The sequence below is a fragment of the Martes martes genome (assembly GCF_963455335.1).
Source record: "Martes martes genome assembly, chromosome: 10".
In the NCBI taxonomy this organism is placed as follows: Eukaryota; Metazoa; Chordata; class Mammalia; order Carnivora; family Mustelidae; genus Martes; species Martes martes.
Window position 1 is genome coordinate 43,134,777 of NC_137898.1, and position 27,169 is coordinate 43,161,945.

Genomic DNA, 27,169 nt, shown 5'->3' on the forward strand with positions numbered 1-27,169 from the left:
GGCTAGAACTTTACTGTAAAGTGTTTAGTTTTTACTGCAGGCTAAAAGAATAAATATGTTTATGTAGACTGACAAAGAGGGGCGCCTGGGTGGCTCAGTTAGTTAAGCCTCAGTCTTTTGTTTTTAACTCAGGTTCATGATCTCATGGATTGTGGGAGTTGAGCCGAGTGTCCCATTGTTGGGCTCCATGCTCAGCACAGAGTCTGCTTAGGTTTCTCTCTTCCTCTCCCTTGGCCCACCCCCCCGCAAAAGCACACATGCGCACTCTCTCTCTCAAAATAAATAAATGAAATCTTTATAAACTGGCAGACTCCAGGGGCGCCTGGGTGGCTCAGTGGGTTAAGGCCTCTGCCTTCGGCTCAGGTCATGGTCCCAGGGTCCTGGGATCGAGCCCCACATCGGGCTCTCTGCTCGGCGGGGAGCCTGCTTCCTCCTCTCTCTCTGCCTGCCTCTCTGCCTACTTGTGATCTCTGTCTGTCAAATAAATAAATATTAAAAAAAAAAAACTGGCAGACTCCAGCATCACTGAATACATTTTATATAGCTTTATATGGCTGGACCAAGTCTAGACCATTGTTATCACCATGTTTTTAGAGTAATTAAAACCCTAAATTTACATGAGGTGATTTTTTTTTTTAAAAAGCACAAAATCAGAATGAATTATAGCACAGATTAAAATTGTCAGTACTAAGTGAAAGAACAGAGGTAAACAATACAGTTCTGTGTTTTTGTACTGCACATTACAGCTTTTCTACGTGATACAGTGTTAATTCCAAATCATTATTACAAAAAATAGCAGCCCAGCAGCACCTGGGTGGCTCAATGGGTTAAGCCTCTGCCTTCAGCTCAGGTCATGATCTCAGGGTCCTGGGATCGAGCCCCACATCAGGCTCTCTGCTCAGCGGGGAGCCTCCTTCCCTCTCTCTCTCTCTGCCTGCCTCTCTGCCTACTTGTGATCTCTCTGTCAAATAAATAAATAAATTCTTTAAAAAAAAAAACAAATAATAGCAGTCTATATAATATAAGTCATGTGGCCTAATTATAATCAATTACAGATAAAAAAGCTTATGTGATATGAGAAGTACTTGTATTGAAAGATGTCTGTATTTGACTGAAAACTTTAATACTGTGGTTTGATACTACATTGGGATTGAGAATGACATTGAATAGGGATAAACATCTGGGCAGTCTAAAATTTAATGATACTGAATTAACATTTAATGTGGTATCAGCTGATAGTGATTTTTGAGTGACTTTATAATCATATTAGTTGGGGACTAAAGCTTATATTTGCTGGGACTGTAGCACTCACATTTGTCCAAGTAATTCAAAGCATCTTTTCTTTATTGCTTTAAAAACCGATCCCATTGAGTCAATCAACAAAGGATATTTTGTTATTGGACACAGTGGATGAGATATTAACAAGTTAGCTCCTTTCAAGGGTAATAATGAGTTCTAACCAGTGTTTCTGAAAGAATAATTCATATGGGAGTATTTGTGAAAATGCTCATGATTGAATCATTATTCTTTCTTTTCAGTTTTTAATGATGGCAGTTCGAGGGAACTAATGAACCTCACTGGAACAATTCCTGTGCCTTATAAAGGTAAACATCTTATGTAATTTATGTTTCCAATATAGATGCATTGCGATTCACCTTGAAGGTTGCCAAAGAGTTTTAAGTAAATTAAACCTACTTTCTCCTGACTTTAATGATGATATAGAGATTTTAACTTATTCTAATTGAACTTCATTTGGCAGCAGCACCTAATATTTTCAGTTTTTCCCCTTCTTTACTAAGGCATATCAACAAATAAATGCCTCAGTGCACTGGAAAAGTTTGATGTTTCATGGAATCAGGGAATCTTAGAACTAGGAAAGGGTTTTTTGTTTTTTTTTTAAATAGAGGTTTTATTTTTAAGCAGTCTCTACATCCAACGTGAGGCTTGAATTCACAACCCAACCCCAAGAGCTAGAGTTTCATGGTCTACCTGCCAAACCAGCCGGGCACCCCTAGAGGGAGATTTTAAAAAACACCTTGTAGTTCAGCCCCCCACCCCATCCAAACATTCCCAACAATGGGAAGCTGTATAGTATAATGGCTAAGGTAGAGGCTTTAAAGTCAGGGCAAAGTAAGGTTTCAGTTCTCTGTAATCTGTCAGTTTTGTGACAATGGATATCTAAAACAATTGGGTAATAGAACTAACTAAAAAAAAAGTATTCATTGTGATAATGTAAAGGACTTAGCACAGAGCCTGGTATGTAATAAACAGATATCAAAAGTAGCTTTTATGGATCACCTCAGTGGCTCAGTCACTCAAGTGTCTGCCCTCGGCTCAGGTCATGATCCTGGGGTCCTGGATAGAGCCCTACATCGGGCTCCCTGCTCAGCATGAAGCCGATCCTTCTCCCTCTCCCACTCCCCCTGTTTGTATTCCTTCTCTTGCTGTCTCTCTCTCTCTCTGACAAATAAATAAATAAAACCTTTTTTTTTTTTTTTAAAGTAGCTATTATTGTAGTTCTGATGTCAGTGATAATGCTGAAGATGGATAATTGTTTCTTTTAGCCAGTGAGCCATCCTCCGCTGGAATACTTACAGTGATAAGGGAGCATTCAGCTTCATGAATGACTATTCTCTTTTTGGACAGTTCTGTTTCTTAATTATTCCTTGTGACTTCCTAAGACCTTTGTCTCTGTAACACACCCATTGATTTATATAGTACTTGCTGTGCATGAAGCATAGGGAATGGGGCTGTGGATACAAAGGTGAATAAAGGGGGTGCCTGGGTGTTTCAGTCGGTTGGGAGTCTGCCTTTGGCTCAGCTCATGATCGCGAGGTCCTGGGATCAAGCCCCACATCGGGCTTGCTTCTCCCTCACCTTCTGCTTGTGCTCGCTCGCGCACACTCTCTTCCTCTCTGTCAAATAAGTGAATAAATAAAATCTTTTTTTTTTTTTTACCTTTTTAAAACTTTAATTTTGATATATTTCAGACATGAAAAAAAGCCCATAGAACAGTTTTTTAGGCTCTTTTGTATCCACTACTTAGATTTAACAAAAACACTTTTTTTTTTTTTAAGATTTTATTTATTTATTTGACAGACAGATCACAAGTAGGCAGAGAGGCAGGCAGAGAGAGAGAAGGGAGGAAGCAGGCTCCCTGCTGAGCAGAGAGCCCAATGCGGGGCTCGATCCCAGGACCCTGGGATCATGACCTGAGCCGAAAGCAGAGGCTTTAACCCACTGAGCCACCCAGGTGCCCCGCAAAAACACTTTCTCATAATTACTCCAGAGCTTTTGTTTTACATAAAATGGATGGGAAGGTAATCTTTCCTAACCAGCTCTTTTTCCAGTCCCAGATAGAACTCTTACCCCAAGGCTGCTCATATATCCTTCCTGTGCTTTTAGTACACACATTTTCATAAACAACAGGCAATCTTATTTTGTATGTTCTGAGAATTTGCATAAATGTTATCATACTCAAGGTCCATTCTTGATTATTGCTTTGTTCACTTAACGAAGTTTTCTAGTGTTTTTTTTTTAATTTTTATTTTTTATTAACATAGAATGTATTATTAGCCCCAGGTGTACAGGTCTGTGAATCGTCAGGCTTACACACTTCACAGCACTCACCATAGCACATACCCTCCCCAATGTCCATAACTCAACCACCCTCTCCATATCCCTCTCCCCCCACCGCCCCAGCAACCCTCAGTTTGTTTTGTGAGATTAAGAGTCTCTAATGGTTTGTCTCCTTCCTGATCCCATCTTGTTTCATTTTTCCCTTCCCTCCCCTCAAACCCCCCACTTTGCCTCTCAAATTCCTCATATCAGGGAGATCATACGATAATTGTCTTTCTCTGATTGACTTACTTTGCTCAGCATAATACCCTCTAGTTCCATCCATGTCACTGCAAATGGCAAGATTTCATTTCTTTTGATGGCTGCATAGTATTCCGTGTGTGTGTGTGTGTGTGTACGTACGTACATACACACCATGTCTTCTTTATCCATTCATCGGTTGATGGACATCTAGGTTCTTTCCATAGTTTGGCTATTGTGTATACTGCTGCTATAAACATTCAGGTGCACGTGCCCCTTCGGATCACTACATTTGTATCTTTTTGGTAAATACCCAGTACTACAATTGCTGGGTTGTAAGGTAGCTCTGTTTTCAACTTCTTGAGGAACCTCCAATCTGTTTTCCAGAGTGGCTGCCCCAGTTTGCATTCCCACCAACAGTGTAGGAGGGTTCTTCTTTCTCCGCATCCTCGCCAGCATCTGTCGTTTCCTGACTTGTTAATTTTAGCCATACTGACTGGTGTGAGGTGATACCTCATTGTGGTTTTGATTTGTATTTCCCTGATGCCAAGTGATGTAGAGCACTTTTTTCATGTGTCTGTTGGCCATCTGGCTGTCTTCTTTGCAGAAATGTCTGTTCATGTCCTCTGCCCATTTCTTGATTGGATTATTCTTTGGGTGTTGAGTTTGGTAAGTTCTTTATAGATTTTGGATACTACCCTTTATCTGATACGTCATTTGCAAATATCTTCTCCCAGTGAATAAATTTATTTTTTTTTTAAAAAGTGAATAAAGGATGTACCTTCTCTGGAAGAATTTACACAAATGGGAAAACAGAGGGGATAAGTAGTTATTTACACTTTCCTATAACTGCTGTAGAATGATAAAATATAAAAGTGCTATGAGATTACAGAGGAGAATAAGACCATGTAGGAAGATCATGGAGGAAATGACATGTGAATTTGGTATTGAAGGATAAGTTGACCATTTGTATCAGAATGGGCATTCCAGGCTGAGGGTGAAAACAGTTGAGCATCAGCATCATATAAAGCAGCTATGATGAGGGGCGCCTGGGTGGCTCAGTGGGTTAAGCCTCTGCCTTCGGCTCAGTCATCATCTCAGGGTCCTGGGATCGAGCCCCACATCGGGCTCTCTGCTCAGCGGGAGCCTGCTTCCCCCCCCCCCCTCTGCCTGCCTCTCTGCCTACTTGTGATTTCTCTGTCAAACAAATAAATAAAATCTTTTAAAAAAATAAAATAAATAGAGCAGCTATGATGTATTTAGGGTGGACTGAGTAAAATTCAAGATAATTGACTTTGCCATTGTCCTCAGGAAATAAACTTGGGTGGGAGAAATAGTTGGTGGGGAGAGGGAGGCAGGAAACTATGGCATAATTAAAGACATTTATTATAGATAGATGTTATCTAAACCTTTTCTCTTCCCTCACCATTGCTTACATGGCATAGTTACTAAGCCAAAGTAATTCTGTAGAATTCTTTATTTTCATAAAACAAAGAATTCTGAGTGATGGAAATACAGTTAACATTTTGTGTGTTCAGATATATTCTATTGGAGTTGTGTTGGTTTTTTTTTTCCATTATAGATGAAATTTTGGGTAAAAAGTAAATCCAGAGTCCCACAGCTGATATCCTTTAGGTGCAGTTTAGGTATATATACTTACATGAAGTGAAACTGTTTCTAGGGGGGAGAAATCTATCTGAATTACATTAGGTGATTCAAATGATTACTTGGGACATAGGGCTTTGAGCTTAGTGAGAGAAGGAGATGCTTTATGTTCAGTATGTTAACTATTGAATCCTTTGAAACACTGTTCAGTTTGACTATATTTAGTCAGATTTTCAACTGAGAAAGATTTATTACCTAAAGCAAAAAAAGGAAATAATATCATTTGATTCTGAGTAACTACCACTGAAAATACCATATGGATTGGTCAAGCTGTGCATCTGTTTGGCAGTTGGATTAGGTCTTACAGTCTAGCTTTCGGCAAGGGAATTTCAGGTGTAACTGATCATACCACTTTCTCATAAGACACCAAAATCCATAGTCTTCCTTTTATATCCCTTCCCAGTGAACCTTGTGAACCGAAATGACAGGAGTCTAGTTGCAGTGCTCAGTTGGTTGAGCATCTGCCTTTGGCTCAGGTCGTGATCTCAAGGTCCTGGGATTGAGCCCTGCATTGGGCTCTCTGCTCAGTGGGGAGCCTGCTTCTCCCTCTCCCTTCGCCTGTTGCTCCCCTGCTTGTGTGCTCGCGCGCTCTCTTCTCTCTCTCATAAATAAATAAAACCTTTAAAAAATAAAAAACAAGTGGATTGAAGCATAACTTGTAAAAAGTTTTTATAGCAGCAAGCAGATACTGGCAGAGTAGTGATCAATTAGCTCCTTAATCCTGCTGATGTCTTTTAAAAACTGAAAATTTAAACAGAACTTTGAAACAAAATACTTGTTTGTGATTTTTCTTTTAAGTGTTGCTTAGTTGTGGGGCGCCTGGGTGGCTCAGTGGGTTAAAGCCTCTGCCTTCAGCTCAGGTCATAATCTCAGGGTCCTGGGATCGAGCCCCACATCGTGCTCTCTGCTCAGCAGGGAGCCTGCTTCCCTTCCTCTCTCTCTCTGCCTGCCTCTCTGCCTACTTGTGATCTCTATCTGATAAATAAAATCTTAAAAAAATAAAAAATAAGTGTTGCTTAGTTGTAGCTCTCTCTTGCTTACCTACTAAGCCATTATTTAAAAATAATAAAGATAGAGTAACTGAAGTTTCTCTTTCTCTTTCAGGTAATACATATAATATTCCAATATGCCTGTGGCTGCTGGACACATACCCATATAATCCCCCTATCTGTTTCGTTAAGCCTACTAGTTCAATGACTATTAAAACAGGAAAGCATGTGGATGCAAATGGGAAGATATATCTTCCTTATCTACATGAATGGAAACATGTAAGTATTAACAGTGTTGTGTGAATTCATTGCATTTTATATATTTTGCTCCCTAGCATTTAATTTCTGTTAATATTCAAAGAGGATTCCCAGGAGGAGAGATAAGTTCACATATAAGATCCTAATCATTGAGCTGGGTAATTGGAAAAGGTTCTCCAAGGGAAATATATTTGCACAGAGCTTGGTACTGTTTTATTTGCTTGAGTTGAACCTTTAAGAATAGATGGGATTCACATAATGGGAAATACATTTTAAAAAGTAGTGTACTGGTGACATATATTTGTGAACTGTTCAAATCTCATTACTCAGCATTCCTATCAAGTAGCAAAGCAGGTAATCTGAATTTTTCCCTCAAGGGATAAACTGAATTCCAAGCTTCAAAGACAGTGTTAAAAAAACTAAGCAGAGGGACGCATGGTGGCTCAGTCAGTTAAGCACCTGCCTTCGGAGTCCCACATCAGGGTCCTTGTTCAGCAGGAAGTCTGCTTCTCCTTCTGTTTGCCGCTCGCCCTGCTTGTGTGTTCTCTCTCTCTCTCTGACAAATAAATAAAATCTTTAAAAAAGCAAAAACTAAGCAGAAGCCTCTGAAAAACCCAGCCAGGTTCTCTGCAGCCCCAGGTTGAGGAGACAGTAGGAGCTTGGAACCTTATCAAGGAGGAGATGTATAAGTAAACATACCGGACTCTTGGATGATGACACTGGAGGAGCACACCCCAGGAGCCTTGAATCAGCTCAGTCCTGGTTGTATTAAGGTGATTCTCAAAGTATCTGCCTGCTATAGGATAGGGTGAACCCTTCCTGGAGGAAGAATAGTGTATAGCACCTCTATAATTTTTCAGTGTCCAACATACAATTTTAAATTACGAAATACATCAAAAAAGAGGACGAGGGGCAGGAAGACAGTAGAAATAGGACACCACAACTCCCAGGTAACCCAGTTATCAGATCCAGAATTGAAATGATTGTGACTAATATGTTCAAGATGGAGAATTGTATTAAAAAGGAGCCAAGTGGAAAATCTTAGAACTGGAAAATAGAATAATAGAAATTGAGAACTCAGTAGCCTGGGTTAGTAGCAGATTAGACTCAGCAGAGTAGAGAACTAAAGAACTGGTAAATGAATATATTTTTCAGTTCTATTGACTTACGAATAAACCTTACAAAAGATCTACAAGTCCATTATGGAAAAAATTGTTAATTTTATTGGAAGATGTTAAAGAAGACTTAAAGAAGAGAGAACTTATTCATGGTTCTTTGCAAATTGATCTTTGTCCTAACAGTTTTTATTTCTTTGTATATTTGTGAATTTTATGAATTTGATAAGCTGAATCTAAAATTTATATGGACATGCAGAAGTTTGAGTATGGCTAAGGCCTTCTCCAAGAAGAATAAGGTAGACAGGGCTTGTCCTACCCATGTCAAAATGTATTATAAAAACAAAGATAGTACGGAATTGTCACAGAAATATTCAGATGGATAGATGGAACATCATAACCCAGAGGGGCACCTGGGCGGCTCAGTTGGTTAAGTATCGGACTTTGGCTCAGGTTCATGATCTCAGGGTCCTGGGATCAAGCCCTGTATCATGTCCATGCTCAGCAGGGAGTCTGCTGCTTTTCCTCTCCCCTCCCCCTGCTCGTGTGCACTTGCTTGCCCTCATATAAATAAAATCTTGAAAAAAAAAAACAAAACTCAAAAAAAGATCCACTATATATAAACACTTGATATATGACAGTGGTATTATAGCAGATCATTTGGGGAGAATGATGAATTTTTCAGTAATGGAGCTGAGACAGTTAGATTCCTATTCATATAATACACAAAGATTTCAGGTAGATTATAAAAGGCAAAAGGAAAAAAAACAAGATTGCCTTCGTGATCTTGGAATAGGTTAGTTTTTTTGTTGTTTTTTTAACAAAACAGTATTTATTAGAAAGGAAAAGTAATAAATTTTACCTTGAATTTGTACAAATTGAAAACTTCTATCTATTAAAGACATTAAAAAGTATGGAAAGACTAACCGCAAACTGGAAGATGATATTTGTAATACTTAATACCCTCAGAATAATATCCAGAGTATTAAAAAAACTTGGGAATCAGAAAGAAACCCAGTAGAAAAACAGATAAAACTCTTGAACAAGTAAGTACTTCACAAAAGAGAAATTCTAGTGGCCAGTAAACATATGGAAAGATGGTAAACTCTGCTAGTAGTGAGGGAAACGTACATTAAAACCACAGTGAGTTACCGCTACATACCATCAAATTTGCGCTACCAGTGGACAATGCGGGTTAGTGAGGAAGCTGAGAAAGAGAGCTCTTTGACACCAGCTACTTTGAAAACTAGTTTAGCCTTAGTAAAGTTATGAGTACATGTCCTGTGACCTAACAGTTCCACACCTAAGTATATAGCTCAGTACTAAGGATATTGTAGGTCGGGTAATTCTTTATTGTGGGAGGGCTGTCATGTCCACTGTAGGATGTAGAATCTCGGCCTTTACTCACGAGATGCCAGTAGCATAACACCCAATGTGACAACCGAAAATATCTCTTGGCATTTCTGTATATCCCTGGGAGGCAAATATATCATTCCCAGTTGAGAACTACTGTACAAGAGTAACCCTTGCACATATGTACTCGAAAAACAGCAAGAATGTATTCAGCATACGTTGCCGAAGACTGGATACAACCTAGTTTTACACTTAACAGGAAAATGAATAAAGAAATTGTAGTATATTCATTCGGTGGAACACTACACAGCAGTGAAAAGGAGTTAAATATAGCTGTACTCTTTAACAGGAATGTCTTTCAAACATTGAACAAAAGCAGCAAATCTCAGATTATACAGTTTGATTAAATTCACATGAAGTTCAAAAAAAGTCACATTAAACACACAGTTTAGGAAATCATTCATAAGGTGGTATGTTTAAAGTCAAGCAGAAGACCCTAAATCAGAGAAGTGGTCTATGTTATGAGGAGATAGAGGGGGATGGAGTCTGGAGCTTTTAAGTTACTGTCAGTCTTCTGTTTCTTAACTTGGATAATGGCTCCCAGGTGTTTTCTTTGTTGTTACTCTTCAAAGTTACATATGTCATACATTTCTGTAGGTACGATAGATTTCACAGACCTAACAGAAAAGACAGAATGGTGGCTAACTTTAGTATGGTATTTGGCACTATGCCATGAAGTATCCTGATTGGTAGCTAAGAACTTTGTCCTTCAGTAGACAGATGGGAGTCATTTTAGACTTTTGAACAAGATTAGGGTATTAAAAGCAGTGATTATTTGGTATAATGTCTGAAGTATACTAGATGAATACATTCATTAGCTCTCTAACAATCACTAACTGCTTCAAAACCTAAACCCCAAAGTGCTAAGAGGCTTAACACTAGAAGTTTCTTGCCCACGTAATAGTCCAATGGGAGGGGCGCCCGGGTGGCTCAGTCAGTTAAGCATCTGCCTTTGGCTCAGGTCATGATCACAGGGTCCTGGGATCGAGTCCTGCATCAGTCTCCTTGCTCAGCAGGGAGCCTGCTTCTTACTCTGCTTGCCCTTCCCCCTGCTTGTGCACGTGCGCGCGCTCTCTCTGACCAATCTTTAAGATGCAAAATCTATAGCTGACTTAATTTGTTTTCTGTTTTTAGCCACAGTCTGACTTATTGGGGCTTATTCAGGTCATGATCGTGGTGTTTGGAGATGAACCTCCAGTCTTCTCTCGTCCTACTATTTCGGCATCTTATCCACCATACCAGGCAACTGGGCCACCAAATAGTAAGTATAATTAAATTTGATTTTTAAACTCCTAAACAAAACACAAAACCTTGTAAAGAAATTTTTTTTCATGACTTCACTTTTTAGCTTACCCAGTTAGCGGAGTTTTTGGAGGTATTCTGAGGCCACACATCTGCATGTACAGATTCCCACCAAAGACTGGCATTTGGGCTTTCGTTTGTGGGTAAATCTAACTATAGGTGTGCTAGATTCCAAAATGGAAGAGAAAGATGCTGGAATAGAGCTAGAATTTTTGTTTTAAATTTTTAATTATACATGCCATGGAATAGCCTTATATCATCAGTTTGGAAACAGATAAAACTCGAAAGCTAGCCTACTTTTCTTTGCACCAGTGTTGTAAATGAGAATCAGTTAGCGTCAACTAAACCATTCATGTTCTGCTGGTCGGGCTGTAGCACAGCCGAACCTCTAGCTCCCGGCTTCCTTCTCTTTAGTACAGCCAATTCATGATTTTCCCTGGTGTGGAGAGGGTGAAAGCATGAAGTCAGTATTCTCCCGGTTGCTAAATGTTATCTCTGTTCTTTCTTTTTTTTCCCCCAGTCATTCCTATTAATACTTTCAAATCACCCTGCATAATTGAGAGTTGGTTGTACTTGTTTTGACTTTACTAAACCTGTATTGATTTCGTTCTGTTTTGAACTATAATTTTTTTAAAGATTTTTTAAAAATTTTTATTTATTTGACAGAGAGAGAGAGATCACAAGTAGGTAGAGAGGCAGGCAGAGGGAGAGGGGGAAGCAGGCTCCCTGCTGAGCAGAGAGCCCAATGCAGGGCTCGATCCCAGGACCCTGGGATCATGACCTGAGCCGAAGGCAGAAGTTCAACCCACTGAGCCACCCAGGCACCCCTAATTTTTTTTTTAACAAATTTGTTCAAGATTATAATTAAGCAAAATTTAAGTTAGATTATGTGAGCTTTCATTTTTCTCCTATTGGGAGTTATCCTCTTCCTTTTTAATCTGTTCTGTCTTGAGGAACATTCTGACTCACAAGCTGAATGGAAATTTACCAGAAATGAACTTTCTGAACCTGTTTCCTTTTCCTTCCCTGCCTTCACAGAGTAAATTCGGTTTTAGGAATCAGTAGGTGTTTCATTAAAAGTTCTTGTGATTCTTTTGGACCAGAAATTTGTTTTCATCTTAATAAATTCTGTTGACTCTAGTACTTGACAGCCTCTCTTTTAAGTTTGAAATACCAAATATTTCCTAGTTTGCCATTCATGTTTATTTGCTCCAATAACATAGTGACCACCAAAGATAACCTTTTAAGAAGTTTAGGCAGTCTCCTAAGCAATATTTTTTTCCTAAATTTCTTCCAGTTTTATATTGACACTCGAAGGGCAGCATTCCAGAAAGAGACCACAGTAAAGAGATTATTTTTGCAGTTCAATTTTGTACTCGCTGTTTAATCACATTAAACAATCTATAGCTGATTTAAGTAAATTACTACCAGAGACCAATTTATTATCCTTCAATTCCAGTTTTAATGTTTTATACATTTAAACAATATCAATTACTAGTAGGTATGAGTGTAAAGAGATAAAAGTCTAAATTGCATTCACCCACACACACACACCAAGGAATAGCCCAGAAATTTGTATATATACTTTTTTCAAAAAAGATTTTATTTATTTGGCAGAGAGAGACACAGTGAGAGAGGGAACACAAGTAGGGGGAGTGGGAGAGGGAGAAGCAGCCTTCCCACTGAGCAGGGAGCCGATGTGGGGCTCAATTCCAGGACCCTGGGATCATGACCCGAGCCAAAGTCAGTCGCTTAATGGCTGAGCCACCCAGGCGCCCCAGTATATATACTTATATGAAGAATATCTTCTAGTTCAGAAATTATATACTTCTATTGTTATTTTTATCATTACTCGAGACACTTCTTGATCTGTTTTAGCATGACTTTGAGCTAGCAGTGCATCATATTAAAAAGTGTAATGGCCAGACCTCATTTTTTGACAACTGACAGTAATGGTCAACATTTATTTATTTGTAACTGTGAGATACAGCTAAGCACTTGATATTCATTCTTATTTGATCCTTATAATAGCCCCATATGTTAACGTGTATTTGTATCCCATTTTATTCTGGCTCTAAAATTACTTTACCTCATTTTCTTCTTCCTTGATAGTCTTGGATCCAAATAACATTTGTTGTTTCTAAGAATTAAAATTTGAAGGCTTTGGTGGAATAAGTACCTTTTCAGAACCTTAGAAAAGGAAATTGCGTCTGATTACAAAAATTTGGTGCATGGTTATGATTGCTCATAAACATGAAGTGGTAGTTTATGTGTACAGAGAAAAACTAGCGTGGGAGGGAGGGGTAGTAACTGACCATGTATGTTGCTGACACTTAACAGTAGCCTTGTGTTTTTGATGTTCTTAAAGATCAACTGTGCTTTGCCCAGGAGGAAAAAAATGTCTTACAGAATTCAGCAATTTAGACATTTGGGGAGGTTTTTTTCCCTTTCTGAAATAGCATTGAACATCATCTTAGCTTCATTTTACATAAGAAAAAATTTACTTATAACATCTGTAGTTCATCTTAACAGGGAGACTGTAAACACTGATACTTAGAGATGTATGCTCAGCCACTCTGGTAAATATTTCTGAGGCCCTCGGTCAGATACCAGGGTGTATTTCTCCTACCCACTTACATTCTGTGCTTTAAAAATTCATTTCTTGAAGGCTCCACCTCTCTTGTCTTCTAAGCCTTTATATACCATACCTCGACTAGATCATTTTTATTTACCCCCATGTTCTAGATTTAGATAGGCTGCCTCCTGTATGAGCTTTTATATAATATATATATATATATATATATTTATGTATTACTCTGTACTTCTCCTGTCATAACACACAGTACTCTGTATTATTACTACTCCTTGCTTTTCTCCTCCACCAGACCATGAGCAACTTGAAGCCAGGAATTCTTTTTTTAATCAGATTCCTGGTGCTGGCTACGTAGAAGCACTAGAATATTTATTGATTGGATTAGGAGCTAATTCATCATTGTCAGTGAGAAAAATTTCACTGAGAATAAACTGATTCTCAGACAAGTCATTTCCAATTAAAGTCAAAACTCTCTTTTTCTTCCTCTGTTGATTAGCCTCCTGGCATCACTGACCAGTTCAAGGTCTTTAGTGTTCTAAAAAATATATAAACCATTCTTTAAGCTTGCTTGATTTGAACCTTTTTCCCCTCTTACTTCCAAGCTTTGTTTTTAACCAGTCTAGCTGAACATAAGTTTTGAAAGGATTTCTTGTAGTAATTTGAAGTCTTTTAAAGTCCTCATTCAAGCCAACAAAACCACCTGTGCAAACGGGTCAACGATGGGTCAACAAGAAATATCAAAAGATTTCATAGATATAATAAAGAGGGCGCTTTCTAAGAAGCTGACCTTGGACCAGAGGAGGGCAGAATTACCTTCCTCTAAATTCCAGTTGAACCAGCTGCTGTGTCAGGTTACAGACTCAGAGTGCGGAGAGCTGACCAGGTGGACCTGTTTGCCGGTTATTCCTTGTTGGGATTGTCATGTGTATTGTCATGCCTTATAGTTAATGCTTTGAGAATTTTCTGATTTGAAGATACTGCTTGCAGTGAAGAACTAATACGGATGCAGTGTTTGTTTTGTTTTGGTGCTGAGATTTGGATTCTTTACCTGTACGAAATTTTGCCGTGGTTTGACAATGATGCATGTCTTACTGGATAGCCTATATATCCAGGACTATGCGCACTATTTTAAAATGTTAAAAATTATTTTTAGCTTCCTATATCCCAGGCATGCCAAGTGGAATCTCTGCATATCCATCTGGATATCCTCCCAATCCCAGGTAATGAAAAATCTTTTGAAAAATTATATTAGAAATTCTGTTAGATCTAGAATTGAAATAATGGGTGCTAACTAGAGCATTAAAGTAAATGTAGTTGCAATTTATTGGAAGGTAAGACTTGGTTTATTGGTGAAATTTTATAGTATGTATATAATTCCAAAGGAATTTTTTTCCATTTTAGAGAAATGTAGCTTCATTCTTTTTTTTTAAATTTTTTTAATTAACATATAATGTATTGTTTGTTTCAGGGATACAGGTAGCTTCATTCTGTTTACAGAGAAGGAAGGAGTGAAACAATGACAATGATCTTGATTGGTTTTGGACTTTGAAATCCTTTTTTGCTCTGCTTCCCTTTTAATAACTTATATATATTTAGTGTAGGTAGCTGAAAGGCTAATAGAATACTAATTAAAATGAATTCGACCAAGAAGAAAAGTAATTTAATACCTTTTTTTTTCTTGGAGAAGGAGAGAATCTTAAGCAGGCTTCACGCCCAGCACAGAGTCCGATGTGGGGTTTGATCTCACAACCCTGAGATCATGACCTGAGCCAAAATTAAGAGTTGGGCACTCAACCAACTCAGCCACCCATACGCCCCTATATTTTAATACCCTTTTAAAAAAACTTAATTTTTTCATAAATTACAAGGAATGGATTAATGGCTCTCATGATGGGGTCAGTCTTATTTATTCATTTAGTTCATAGACGGCATATGCTACCAACCTCTATTAATCATTTGATAATACCATAACTCAGGTAGATTAAATTAATCGTGAAATCAGTCTATGAGTAAGACACATTAGAAAATCAATGAGAAATAATTATTGACCCATGTTTCAATTGTGTAGTTTCAGTGGTAATCTAGAGCTACTGGTTGATGTAAAATGCAAGATGGCATTTACCGGTGTCCAAATGAGATTGCTGGCTCCTTTAACTATTAACAAGAAATTTTTTCACCCTGCTAACTCATTATAGCTTCATATAACCCTCACAGATAAATATAGCCGGATTTCCTGAACACCTGATGTATGTACATGTATAATATACAGGATCCTATAAGTTAAATTTAGCAGTCTTACTTATTTCTGGATCTTTCTTAATTGCAGAGACTTGCTGTATAGGAAGCATTCTGTCATGTTAGGTAAGCAGAGACTAGATGAATATCTGTCAGAGATGATAAAGACTCCTGTATGATTGTAATTTATAAACAGGCTATAAGTTTTAGATTTCTTGAGGCACTTGTTTTTCTGCTAAGTTCTAGAAATGGATTCTTCTTGTCTGAAGCCTTGAAATTATAAGCCTTTACAATGAGTAGTTGGTAGTAAGAAGGAAGTTTGGACATAGGAAATGGTTGTTGGAAGTACAGTAAGGAAATGGACTTCTGAACAATAAAGCCATTTCAGAGAAATTCGTAGATGAAAATGAAGCTGGAAAATATTGACCAAACTCTAAACCTTATTCACTTAGGTAACCAAAGAAGTGTCTTTTATGAGGTTATTTGTAAGAATTTCCTTTTTGAGACATATTTTCCAGAACCTGATGTCTTTTTTTCCTTTGAAATGTAACTTTAAATATCAAAATGTAAGTAATATGCCAGTGAGTTGTTAAGGGTAACTGTATTCAAACTGCCATCTCTATCTTTCTGTATATAAAAGGTTTTGGCAGAAGAGCTTCAGAACCTCTTTCTCTTCTCCCTTTGTCCTAAAGGAGAATTAATAAATCAGTGATTCAAGAAGAATCTTTATCTTAAAACAATGAATATGAGAGTCTTTATTCTTGCTCTAGAAAGTTGGACTAGATGATCTCTAAGTTCTCTTCCAAATCTTAAGATCTTTTGAAAGTTTAATTTAGCACCTGCAGCATTTATACAAGGAAGCTAAAAGGTATGTCAAGAATGGTTGTTCCAGTTGGGTCTGTGTACTAGCACGCATGTAGTAAGATACTAGGGACCAGTTCCTGGTATCAGAAAAGACACAATGGTAAGTGCTGTGATAAATAGAACTTCAGAAGGGAGTGACTTCTGCTGTGGCGACGGGAGTTCAGCGATAGCTTCATAAATGAAAGAACGGGTTTATGTGGAGGACCTTGAAGAAGGAAATTCAGTGTTTAGAGATGGAGGGAGCAGCAAAGAGTTATGACATCCTGTGATGGAAGAGATACTTTCCAGTTCTCAAGACCAGCCCCCTCATTTTATGTAAGCAAAGTGTGAAAGCCCCCAAAAGCCCCAGGAAGAATAAGGAAACACTGTAATGCACTTGAAGAATGTGGGGTTGCGAGTAAAGGAATTGAAGAGAGTAAAGGTGCAACTTCATGGATATTACACATCTCCCAGAACTTTCCCTCATCTCCCCTAGCAGATAGTGATTTTCCATTCTGTATCTCCTGAATTTTTACTTAGCATTTCTTATTTCCTTGGTCCTATCAGGATTGTTTACTGGGATCTTGCCCTGTTTTGATAGCATCTTGAGGAAGAAACAGATTCATCATACCTTAGCTCCTACCTCAAGCACTTAGAAACAGTGCCTTAAATATAATAATTATTACATTTGAAGGAGTACATAAAGAAAAAGGAACATAAGAGTGTTGGAAAATTCTTTTTAAATACATCATTTTCAAAGGACTCTTTAGTATGAAAAAGATGTGCTACATAGAACAAGTTGTTTAATAGTACACAAAGATAGAAAATAGTACCACTCAATTCTTTACTCAAGAAAAATTATTAACCCTGAACCTAGAGAATAACTCTGAAGAAGAAATTGAGCAAACTAGAGACAAGGGAGTTCTTGGAAGTTAATGTCTATAGGCCTAGAAAAGGTTTATACTAGGTTACTGAAAAATACAGCAATATGATCATAGATTATCTTTAAAGGGGTATCCAAAATGGGAGTAACCCCAGGAGAAAAAAAGCACGTTTATCCTAGTTTCAAAACCGCAGATTCAGAAATTTCAGTTAAGAAAGTTTCCTGGCACCATGGTAGCAGGGTTACCAAAGATACCAGAAACAAAAGCAGCGTTTGGTAGCCTTTGGCATGTATCTGCTAAGAACAGAAATGCCTGCTGTTTTATTCTTTGATTTTGCTTTTATACTGAAGATGAGAGAGTATTGTGATTACATCAAGTCTTCAACAAGCTCTACAAAATTTTTTTGTTGGGGACAAGTGGTAAAGTGTGAGCTGCTAGTACAAATAGTAGAGTCTTTGAGTCACTACAGTGGAAAGACATTACTGACTCACAGTTCAGAGCTCTTGCCCCAAGACTCTGAACTGGCTGGGTTTCAGTAATTTTAATGGACTTGTACAGGCATATGGATCAGAATTGCCAATGTCATAGACCTGACAACTTATCCAGATTTATTGTCCAACTAACAGGTAACTAGTGATCATCTTGTTTTACTTTTCTTCTCCATTGTAAGGGAAATACTTCCAAACTAGTGAGCATTCAGGGGAAAGTTATTAAACCTGAAAATCATGTCCTGTCAATAATGGTTGAAGGAATTTAAAAGATTTCCCCTAAAGAAGAGATTAGAAGACTGATGTTAGACATCTTCTACTGTTCAAGTGGTTTTCCAGAATGCAAACTTAGGACCATAAGGTGGAAGTTCAGTCAAAATGCTATTTAGTGTTCAACAGAGAAAGATGATCATTTGTCAGGGATATTGTTAATGATATTTATAAAACTGTTGGATAACAGATTGGATGAGAATACTTATAAGGAAAATTCCTTTTGACTCTGATAGGAATACATGAGTGAGACAAACTACCCATAGAGTGAGAAGAAAATTTTTGAAACTATTTAAAGGGGAGAATTTTCAAATCAGGTACTCTCAAAGGATGTCAGTGAACCATAGGTAAAAATTGAATAACATAATTTCCTGATACGTTCATTAACCAGAATGGAAAAGTTCTCTCACAAATTGTGGTTGCTTCCAGTTCTGATGCTGTTCGGCTGCCCTTAGAAATACACTAGTTGTTTTTTTTCTCCCAGTGAAGACAACCATCAAATAAACAGGGCCAAGCAAGTGTATTTTGACCATTTACTTAAGAGTGAATCCAGTGTCATTAATGGAACTTCTTATAGAACTTTGCTTGAATAGACACCTGGAGCTCTAAAAGTCCTTAACTTATAAAACAGCAGGTCAGGTTAACTTCCTGAATGGGGTTCTTGAAGATACTCTAGCACTGAGTCATCTTAACATTGAATGGGTTTTGTTCTTTTTTCAGTGGATTCCCAGGCTGCCCTTTCCCACCTGGTGGTCAGTATCCTGCCACAACAAGTTCTCAGTACCCTTCCCAGCCTCCTGTGGCCACTGTCGGTAAGTACCCTTCAAAACTCTTTCTCCCATAAGGAAAGTCAGAGGCTCCTGTTGTGAAAAGTGCCTTTCATTTTCACATGTGAGATGTCAGAATATTCTTCCTTGTTACGAAGAACTCTTAATGGTCAATGTCCTATAATCTAAAACTTGAAGTAGGTGATTTATCATTATATAAATGAACCTTCTATCAGGGCATACAAAGAAATGATTGATTCTTCACTCTTTCCTTGGTCACATGTTTTTATTGATGAACTCTGTATGTGTTGAACTGTTAACAGGCACTTAGATTTCCATAGCCTGGTTATATGTATAAACAGATGAACATCTTTAGGAGAAAGAAAGCATGACTACGGGGTCTGCTGCAAATAATCATGGGCCAGTAGTTGTTGCTGTTTAGTGTTGCTTATTAGAGTGCCTGAAGTATCATTTTCTTCAGCTGAGAAAATTTAAGCAATACAAGAATTTCTACAGCCCCCCCCCACCCCCCACTGCATGCCTGTCTGCCGCCACTGTACCATCATACCTGCCTTCTCCCATAGGCCAGTTATGTTTGCTTTTGTCTACAAGATCTCGTCCTCTCTCCCTCACTCGGGGGCAGTCATTTCACCATTTCTTCCCTCCCATCATCAGTTTCTGTTCCCTACTGGATTGCTTCTCATCGACACACAAAAAAATATGCCCTAAACTAACCTTTAAAAGTCCTCCTCTCAATTCCACTTTCTCACCGCTGTTCCATTTCTTCATTCCCGTCTGCAAGCAGAACTCCTTGGCAGATTATCCATACTCCATCTTCAATTCCTCTTCTCCCTTTCTCTTATGAAGTCCTCCATTTGGGATCTCCTTCATACCATCCCACTAGAACTGCTTTCTGTCAAGGTCACCAATGACCTTTACAAGGTTAAATCCAACAGGTAATTACTCTTCTCCACTTACTTGGCTTGTCAGTAGCATTTGACACAGTTACTCCTTCCCTGATACACTTTCCTGTCTTTTTTCCCAAGACCCCACACTCACTGGGTCTTCCTCCTAGCTTGCTAGTACTCATGCTCAGTCTTCTTTACAGGTCTCCTTTTCCTAATGTTGGCCTGTGGCTTAGTCCTTAGCATTCTCAGTACTCATTCTCCTGGTGATTTCCACCAATCTTAGCTTTATATACCATTTCTGTGCCCACAGTTCTCAAATTTATACTTCCAGCCTATACTTCTCTCCTGAGCTCCAGATCCTTAGAGCACCTGCCTTAATGTCTCCACGTGGATATTTAATAGACATCTTAAGCCCAACATGACCAGAATTAAATGTTGAATCTTTCTACACAGCTTCCCCATCTCCACTGATACCTACTCATCAGTACTCTGAACTTTGGCATTGTCCTTGATTCCTCTTCAGGAGCCTACTATCATCAAAATAGATCTAGAATCTGATCATACCCAGTGTGAATCCAAGCCATTACATTGTCTCTCATCTGATTTATTTCAGAAGCCTCCCAAAAGGTTTCTGTGTCTGTCCTTTGCCCCTATACTCTGTTTTATTTATTTTTTTTATATATACTCTGATTTAAACACAGCCTCCAGAGTAATCCTATTAAAACATAAGTAGGGGTGCCTGGGTGGCTTAGTCGTTGAGCATCTGCCTTCAGCTGAGGTCAAGATCCCATGGTCCTGGAATGGAGCTCTGCATCAGGTTCCCTGCTGAGCCTGCTTTTCCCTCTCCCTCTACCTGCTGCTCCCCCTGCTTGTACTCTTTCTGTCAAATAAATAAATAAAAACTTAAAAAAAAAAAAAAGCATAAATAATGTTACTCCTGTGCTCAGAACCTGGCAGTGTCCCCATTTCACTCAGAATTCAATCCAGAGTTCTTAGGCCTGGAAGGCCCTGCGTGATCCTGCTTTCTTCCCCTGTTATTTCTCTGACCTCATTCTCTACTGTTCTTCTGTCTTAAGAAATTCACTTCCTGTTTCCTTTGCAAGCAGTAGGCATGCCTACCTGACTAATTGGCTACCACCAACAACCCTTGCCCCCAACCCGCTAACATGCAAAACAGTGCTTTATATATAGAAGTTCCTCAATAAATATTTTGCTGAGTGCCTAAATGAATGTAGGAGCTTGTGAAGTTGATATTTCTGTTATATTTCCTGATAAATTATAACCGTCCCAAGATCTGATGTAAGTACCGTCCCCTCTAAAAGAATTTTCTAATGTTCTTGCCATTGATACAGCCTAGTTATTGAGGTTCTAGTGGCATGGTTTTAATTTACTAAAATGTTCTCAAAGTTACTATAATGTAGCTCTTTTTCTACAATATAATTTAAAAGATTTGCATTAGAAACCTAATGATGGGAGATCTTTCATCCATAAGCAAAGCATACTAAGTCTTGTTAAGCTCTCCATTTTGGTTCAGGCATCATCAACAAAATGGGAATAGTGCTGTTTGTCACTGTTTTGCATTGAGATAATGGTATAATCCCTTTGATTTCTAGGGAACCTCAGTTTCTAATGATCTTTTATATATTAACTCATTTTAAACCACAGGTATGAAGCATTTTATAGCTTAAAGTAGATTATTTCCACATATCCAGAAAACAGGGATATAGGGAAAATGGTGTACTTAAAATCACATCTAATGTTTATGTTTTTCAAACAGATTACCAAAGAAATTTATATATTTTTTCCAAGAGTACTTTCTTAGGCTAGAAACATTTTATGATAATCTTGGCTATCCTTTAATATGTATTGTTCTCTTCATTGTTTGCCTGCTTGATTTTTTTCATCGTTCTGGTAGTACATTGTACACAGTGCTGTTGGACTTCAAAACTAATACAGGAAAACAGAACCCTAAAAGTATTTGGATGTTAGAGTTCACAACTAGTCAGTGTTTCCTCAGTATATCTGTGGTCACCAGAATTTGTGTACTACTGAGGCCATGAGAGAGAATGTATTAATATCCTTGTACTTGGTGTAACTTGATAGTTTCACTGCATAGGTTTTGATTTTATTGTGTAGAACGAGCACCTGACTGAAAGCATCATTAACATAGGTCTTTTTTTTTTTTTTTAGATTTTATTTATTTATTTATTTGTCGGAGAGAGAGAGAGAATGCACAAGCAGGCAGAGTGGCAGGCAGAGGCAGAGAGGGAAGCAGGTTCCCTGCAGAGCAAGGAGCCCAATGCGATACTCGATCCCAGGACCCTGAGATCATGACCTGAGCCGAAGGCAGCGGCTTAACCCACTGAGTCACCCAGGCGCCCCTCTTCTCCATAGTCTTTCACACACTTCCTTTGGGAATACTTGGTATCTTCAGGGTAAAGTCGTATTTTCTTACCATCTGGGCAGTCAGGGCTTGCTAAGGGTTGCTGTGCTAAATGTTTAAAGCGTTTTCTGCCACAGAACTCCAAAACAATATATTTTGAAAGCTTAAAGAAAAAAGCCTTTAGGTAATTTAACACTGAACTTAAATTTTTTTTAGTTACTATATGAAGGGTATGAGAATTTGATTGGTTTGGCTTCCTGGGGTTTTTCTAGTAGGATACTTCTAACATTATAGGTTCTTAAATTGTTCTCTTTCACAAAATAATTTTTTTTTTTTTACAAAATAATTTTAAGGAATGACTTCGATTCTGACCCATCTTTTTTTTTTTTAAAGATTTTATTCATTTATTTGACAGACAGAGGTCACAAGTAGGCAGAGAGGCAGGCACACAGAGAGGGGGGGAGGAAGCAGGCTCCCTGCTGAGCAGAGAGCCCGATGTGGGGCTCGATCCCAGGACCCTGAGATCATGACCTGGGCCGAAGGCAGAGGCTTAACCCACTGAGCCACCCAGGTGCCCCCTGACCCATCTTTTTAAGGATGGAATTTTACTGTCCTTCAAATTAATTGGCCTTTGTGTGTATGCCTGCTAATAGCCTCTCTCACTTTTTATGATAATTGAATGATTATGTAGCACTGCCTTTTTTGAAGTAGATACTACTTCGGTATCCTGTCTTTTTAAAATTTTTATTTATTTATTTACTTGAGAGAGAGAAAGAGCGAGAGTGAGCAGAGGGAGAGGGACAAGCAGACTCCGTGCTGAGCACAGAGTCCAAATGTGGGGCTTGATCTGAGGATCCTGAGACAAAACCAAGAGTCAAACACCCCACCAGCTGAGCCACACAGGCACCCCTGGTATCCTATTTTAATGAGGTTCATACCTACTTACCTCTACTTTTGAAAACCTGAATTTTTATTTAAACTAATATAAACCTTTCCTCGTGGTTTGTGTTTATTTTCAAGAAACATAAGCCTGCTGATGGTTTTCTTTAAGTACACTCTTTCTTACTGATGATGAGTATAGAAACTTCTAGAGCTTGAATAAAGAATATTGCTCTATAGTGTTTAAAAGATTAATTGAGGTACCCGGATTTCTTTGGAAGAAAAGTTCCACAGTCCACACACAGGTTGGTGGTAGTATTAGAAGTGTACATATTCATAGACTATAAAAGCCTTTTTAAGCAGCTTAATGAATTTGCCAGACTTGCACTTAGTGGCATGAATCAGAATGCCTTTATTAATATAGTTACTTGAATATTCCTCCTAACTCAGAGATTGACCAATTTTTTGTGTGTTTCTATTATAAAAGGAAATAATGTGGGCTTGATCCGATTTCTGAGTGGTAGTAAATTACTGTTCAGGATTGCTTAGGCTCCATAGTTTGATCTGTAACACAGATGTCAAACCAAAGACCCTTACATGGATCTGAGCAAGTAACTTCCAAAAGTAAAAATGCTGAGCAAGTGATTCACTTTTGCTGGTTAAAAGGAGAGTTTGGAAAAGTTACTATTTGGTCAGACAGAAATAAGAGAAAGACAACTACCCTATGATGTCACTTATATGTAAAATCTAAAAAATAAATAAACCAAACAATAGATAAGCAAGCCAAGCTCACAGATACAGAGAACAGAGTGGTGGTTGCCAGAGGGCAGGGGTTGGAGGGTGAGAGAGTGGGTAAATTGTTCTCATTCGGGTTTTGTTTTTTTTTTTAAGATTTTATTTATTTATTTGACAGAGAGAGAGAGAGAGAGATCACAAGTAGGCAAAGAGGCAGGCAGAGAGAGAGAGGGAAGCAGGCTCCCCAATGATCAGAGAGCCCAATGCGGGGCTCGATCCCAGGACACTGAGATCATGACCTGAGCTGAAGGCAGAGGCTTTAACCCACTGAGCCACCCAGGCGCCCCTCGTTTTTGGTTTAAATAAATAGTTTTTAAAGGTCACTGTTCAGTTATCTTGTACTTTGGGACTACCCTGGATTCTCTAATATAAATGAACTTTTTGAGTTACATGAAACTGATCATTCAATAAGTACTATTAGGAGATAAAATAAAACTGCTTGTGTTAAGTGTTTAGTTTTAAATCAGGTAGGTGGTCTATACTGGTGCATTTTGAAGACATGGGCCTAAATTATTTGTTGAATTATCAGGTCCATTGGGTAGTATATTGGTTTCTTCATAATAGAAAAAAGAAAAAAATTTTTTTAATTATGTTTTAGTTCCCAAGACTCAAGTTCAGTAACTGGATCCTACCTAACATTTCAGTGAGGTCTTGCTTAGGACTGTTTCTCAAAATCTTTGTTACCCTTTCATTGCTGCTCATCTGGAATTGTAGAAGGGCACGTCTGAAATCTGACTCTGCATGGGTAAAGGTCACTGTGTGGGGACATGAGGTATGGCCGTTTGCCACAAACTCTTCTTAATCCAAGGCTTGTTATAGTGGGTATAAAGAAAATTAAAATTTCTCTTTGAGGGCAAGAAAATTTTTTTTTGTTTGAAAGGTGAACAAGGAGATGAGAATCTCCCACCAATCATTTTTCTTATTTGTGTTAAACAATCCCTTAAAGTGTCAAGGTTCATCGAATTTTGAAATTTAATAGGTTTTCTTTTTTGGCATTCATATTCCAGATCTTAACTAAAATTTTCTTTTTTTTTACAAAGTAGGTGAACCTAATATGTTTAAATACACCGCATAGTAAGGTCTTTGTGTGGCAGAGGAAAGTACAAGGTCTAATCTTGGCACTCCCACCCTCCTCAGGTGAACTGTGACCTTTATGGAAAGCCAGGCAACAGCTGCCTCAGCTTGGTTCCCATTTTGAGTGTTAGTGGCTTTAGCTGGAGACTTGGCTGGAAGGCCTTATTTGGTGCTATATGATAGTGTTTGCCTTAACATATTTCCTAAGAGAAACAATATAAATTCCAGAATTAAATATGTGTTTTTAAAAAGAAATTTGAAAACTTCACATCAGTGTAAGTTGATCCATTTTAAGGTAATAATTTTAACAAAATTTAATGTGTTTGTGTGTGAAAAATCCAGACCAGTTATAAGAATATGCTTAACCCTTTATTATTTCATATAACTTCTACACAGATAAATGGAACACTTTAATTGCTGCATATGATTAACCACAGAACTCTACTGCCTTGAAGGGACAGGTGTTAGAAAGAGTGTTGAGAAACAAAAAATGAGTAAAATATTTAACATTGCAGATTTTAACACTCACTACTTCCATTAACTCAAATAATTCTGCCTGAACAGCTATCACAGTTCAGTGCCAAGCCCTTCAGAAGTGAAATTCTTTATAGATACTGTTCCAGTCCCCAAAAAGACAGCCACATTTTTACCAGGAAATGTTACCAAGAGTTCAGTCTCTTTGAATTGGTTTGGTTTGCCATTTTTGCAAGAGAGGCACAACAAATTAAAAAATGTAGGGAAAAGGCTAATTGTATTTAAATCTGAAAAAAATGTCATTGAAACAACTTAATACGGGTGGAGTAAACATTAAATTGTTTCTGTAACACCCTACCCCTGTTAGGTCTGTTATTAAACGAAACGAGACTGAGACAAAGTGAAAGTTATTTAAAACTTTATTTTATGATAGGGGCGCCTGGGTGGCTCAGTGGGTTGAAGCCTCTGCCTTCGGCTCGGGTCATGGTCCTGGGATCGAGCCCCGCATCAGGCTCCCTGCTCGGCATGGAGCCTGCTTCCCCCTCTCTCTCTGCCTGCCTCTCTGCCTACTTGTGATCTCTGTCTGTCAAATAAACAAATAAAATCTTTTAATAAATAAATAAATAAGCTTTATTTTATGATAAGTATTAGAAGTTAGACTGATTGGCCAGGGGAACGAGACTGAGACAAGGTGAAAGTTATGCAAAAGCTCTATTCTGTTTTAAGCATTAGAAGTCAGATTGACCGGCCAGGGCCATCTCCGAAGAGGGCGACCACCCCCAGCTTACAGGCTCAAGAATTGACCGACTGACCGGTCAGGGCCACCTCCGAAGAGAGCGACCCCTCCCCATCTTACAGACTACCTTTTATAGAGCAAAAGTCTGGCCACACATAGGTGGCCAATGAGATTGTAGTCATGTTAGGTCACACGCAGGTGGCCAATTGAATTACAGTTTACCCTATAGTAGCTGTTTGAACTAACCTATTACTCTGGTCAGAATTGGCACTCAAGTCTGGCACCCAAAAGGTGCAGTTTACATTCTTTGGTGGTTAGGGAGACAATACGTGTACTTTTACTGATTGGATGTCTCCACCTGGCCTGACTTATCCTTGTATTCTGGACTCTGTTATCAGGAACTGGCCAACCTGGCCTTGTATTCTGGGTTCTGTTATTAGGAACTAGCCGACCATATTTTACTGGTTTCCCAGACTTGCTTCTAAGTAAGTTTCTCTGGGGGAAGGGAGGCAGGGTCAGTTTAAGTTTTACTGCACAAACAACAAAATGGCTTTTAACCAAGATGGAGTCGCTCTGGCTAAATAGGTCCTTACACCCCTTTTGATAAGCAAACCAAAGTTTCTAACCTATTCTCTGTTGCAAGGAAAACAAAAACTTAGAGTGTAGGAATCCCCAGTTCCTGGTTTGTAACCTGAGCAGTGGCCCCGCCCAGGTTTAGGTAAGTGCTTGCCTCCTTTTCCAGTGATCTAAGTTGCCCTGATCTGGAAACTGGTATCAGGCCGGAAGTTTTTGGCAGACCCTAATCTTTTAAAAATACACCCTTGTCTTTTTTGTACTCGGGTATTTTTTTAAAGTTCAAAGTATGTTTTTAAACTGATAAATTTAGTAAGAACTATTAGTGGAAATTAATTAGGGTTAATAGAGGAAAGATCACTAGTGGAGATTAGCCTTAACCATATTTGATGGTAGAGAGAAGATGGAATCTGATATTTAAGAATATTTAACTGTTTTTGTTAGTTAGAATGACTTAAGAATTTGTTAAGAGCTAGAGCTGGCTATGGAAAAAAGCACCATCATCTGGCAGGTAGCTAGCCCACCCTGATCATTTACAAGGCCTTCAGGAAGTTTTTGCATTTCGTAGGTTGTGATTAGTATAATTGAAATGTTGCAGCAAATGTATACCATAATTTTGGGGATGCGGTTGGGTGTGGGGACAAGGCCAGCAGGTAGAAGTTTATAGCAGCTAGTAGAAAAGCGAGATCACAGATGGATTACAGCA

At 38.4% G+C, this 27,169-nt stretch overlaps 1 protein-coding gene across 4 annotated transcripts in view; it reads left to right on the plus strand.

Moving 5' to 3' along the window:
* Window positions 1-27,169, plus strand: part of TSG101 (tumor susceptibility 101) — a 40,979-nt gene that overhangs the window by 7,514 nt on the left and 6,296 nt on the right. For 2 of the 4 annotated variants that reach the window (XM_080815693.1, XM_080815695.1), the window contains 5 exons: window positions 1,539-1,604; window positions 6,589-6,752; window positions 10,394-10,520; window positions 14,308-14,374; window positions 18,595-18,686. In XM_080815693.1, coding sequence (XP_080671819.1) covers window positions 1,539-1,604; window positions 6,589-6,752; window positions 10,394-10,520; window positions 14,308-14,374; window positions 18,595-18,686 — 516 coding nt within the window. Of the gene's footprint in view, window positions 1-1,538; window positions 1,605-6,588; window positions 6,753-10,393; window positions 10,521-10,607; window positions 10,701-14,307; window positions 14,375-18,594; window positions 18,687-27,169 lie in introns of all 4 variants that reach the window. The other 2 variants (XM_080815696.1, XM_080815694.1) reach the window with 2 other exon arrangements.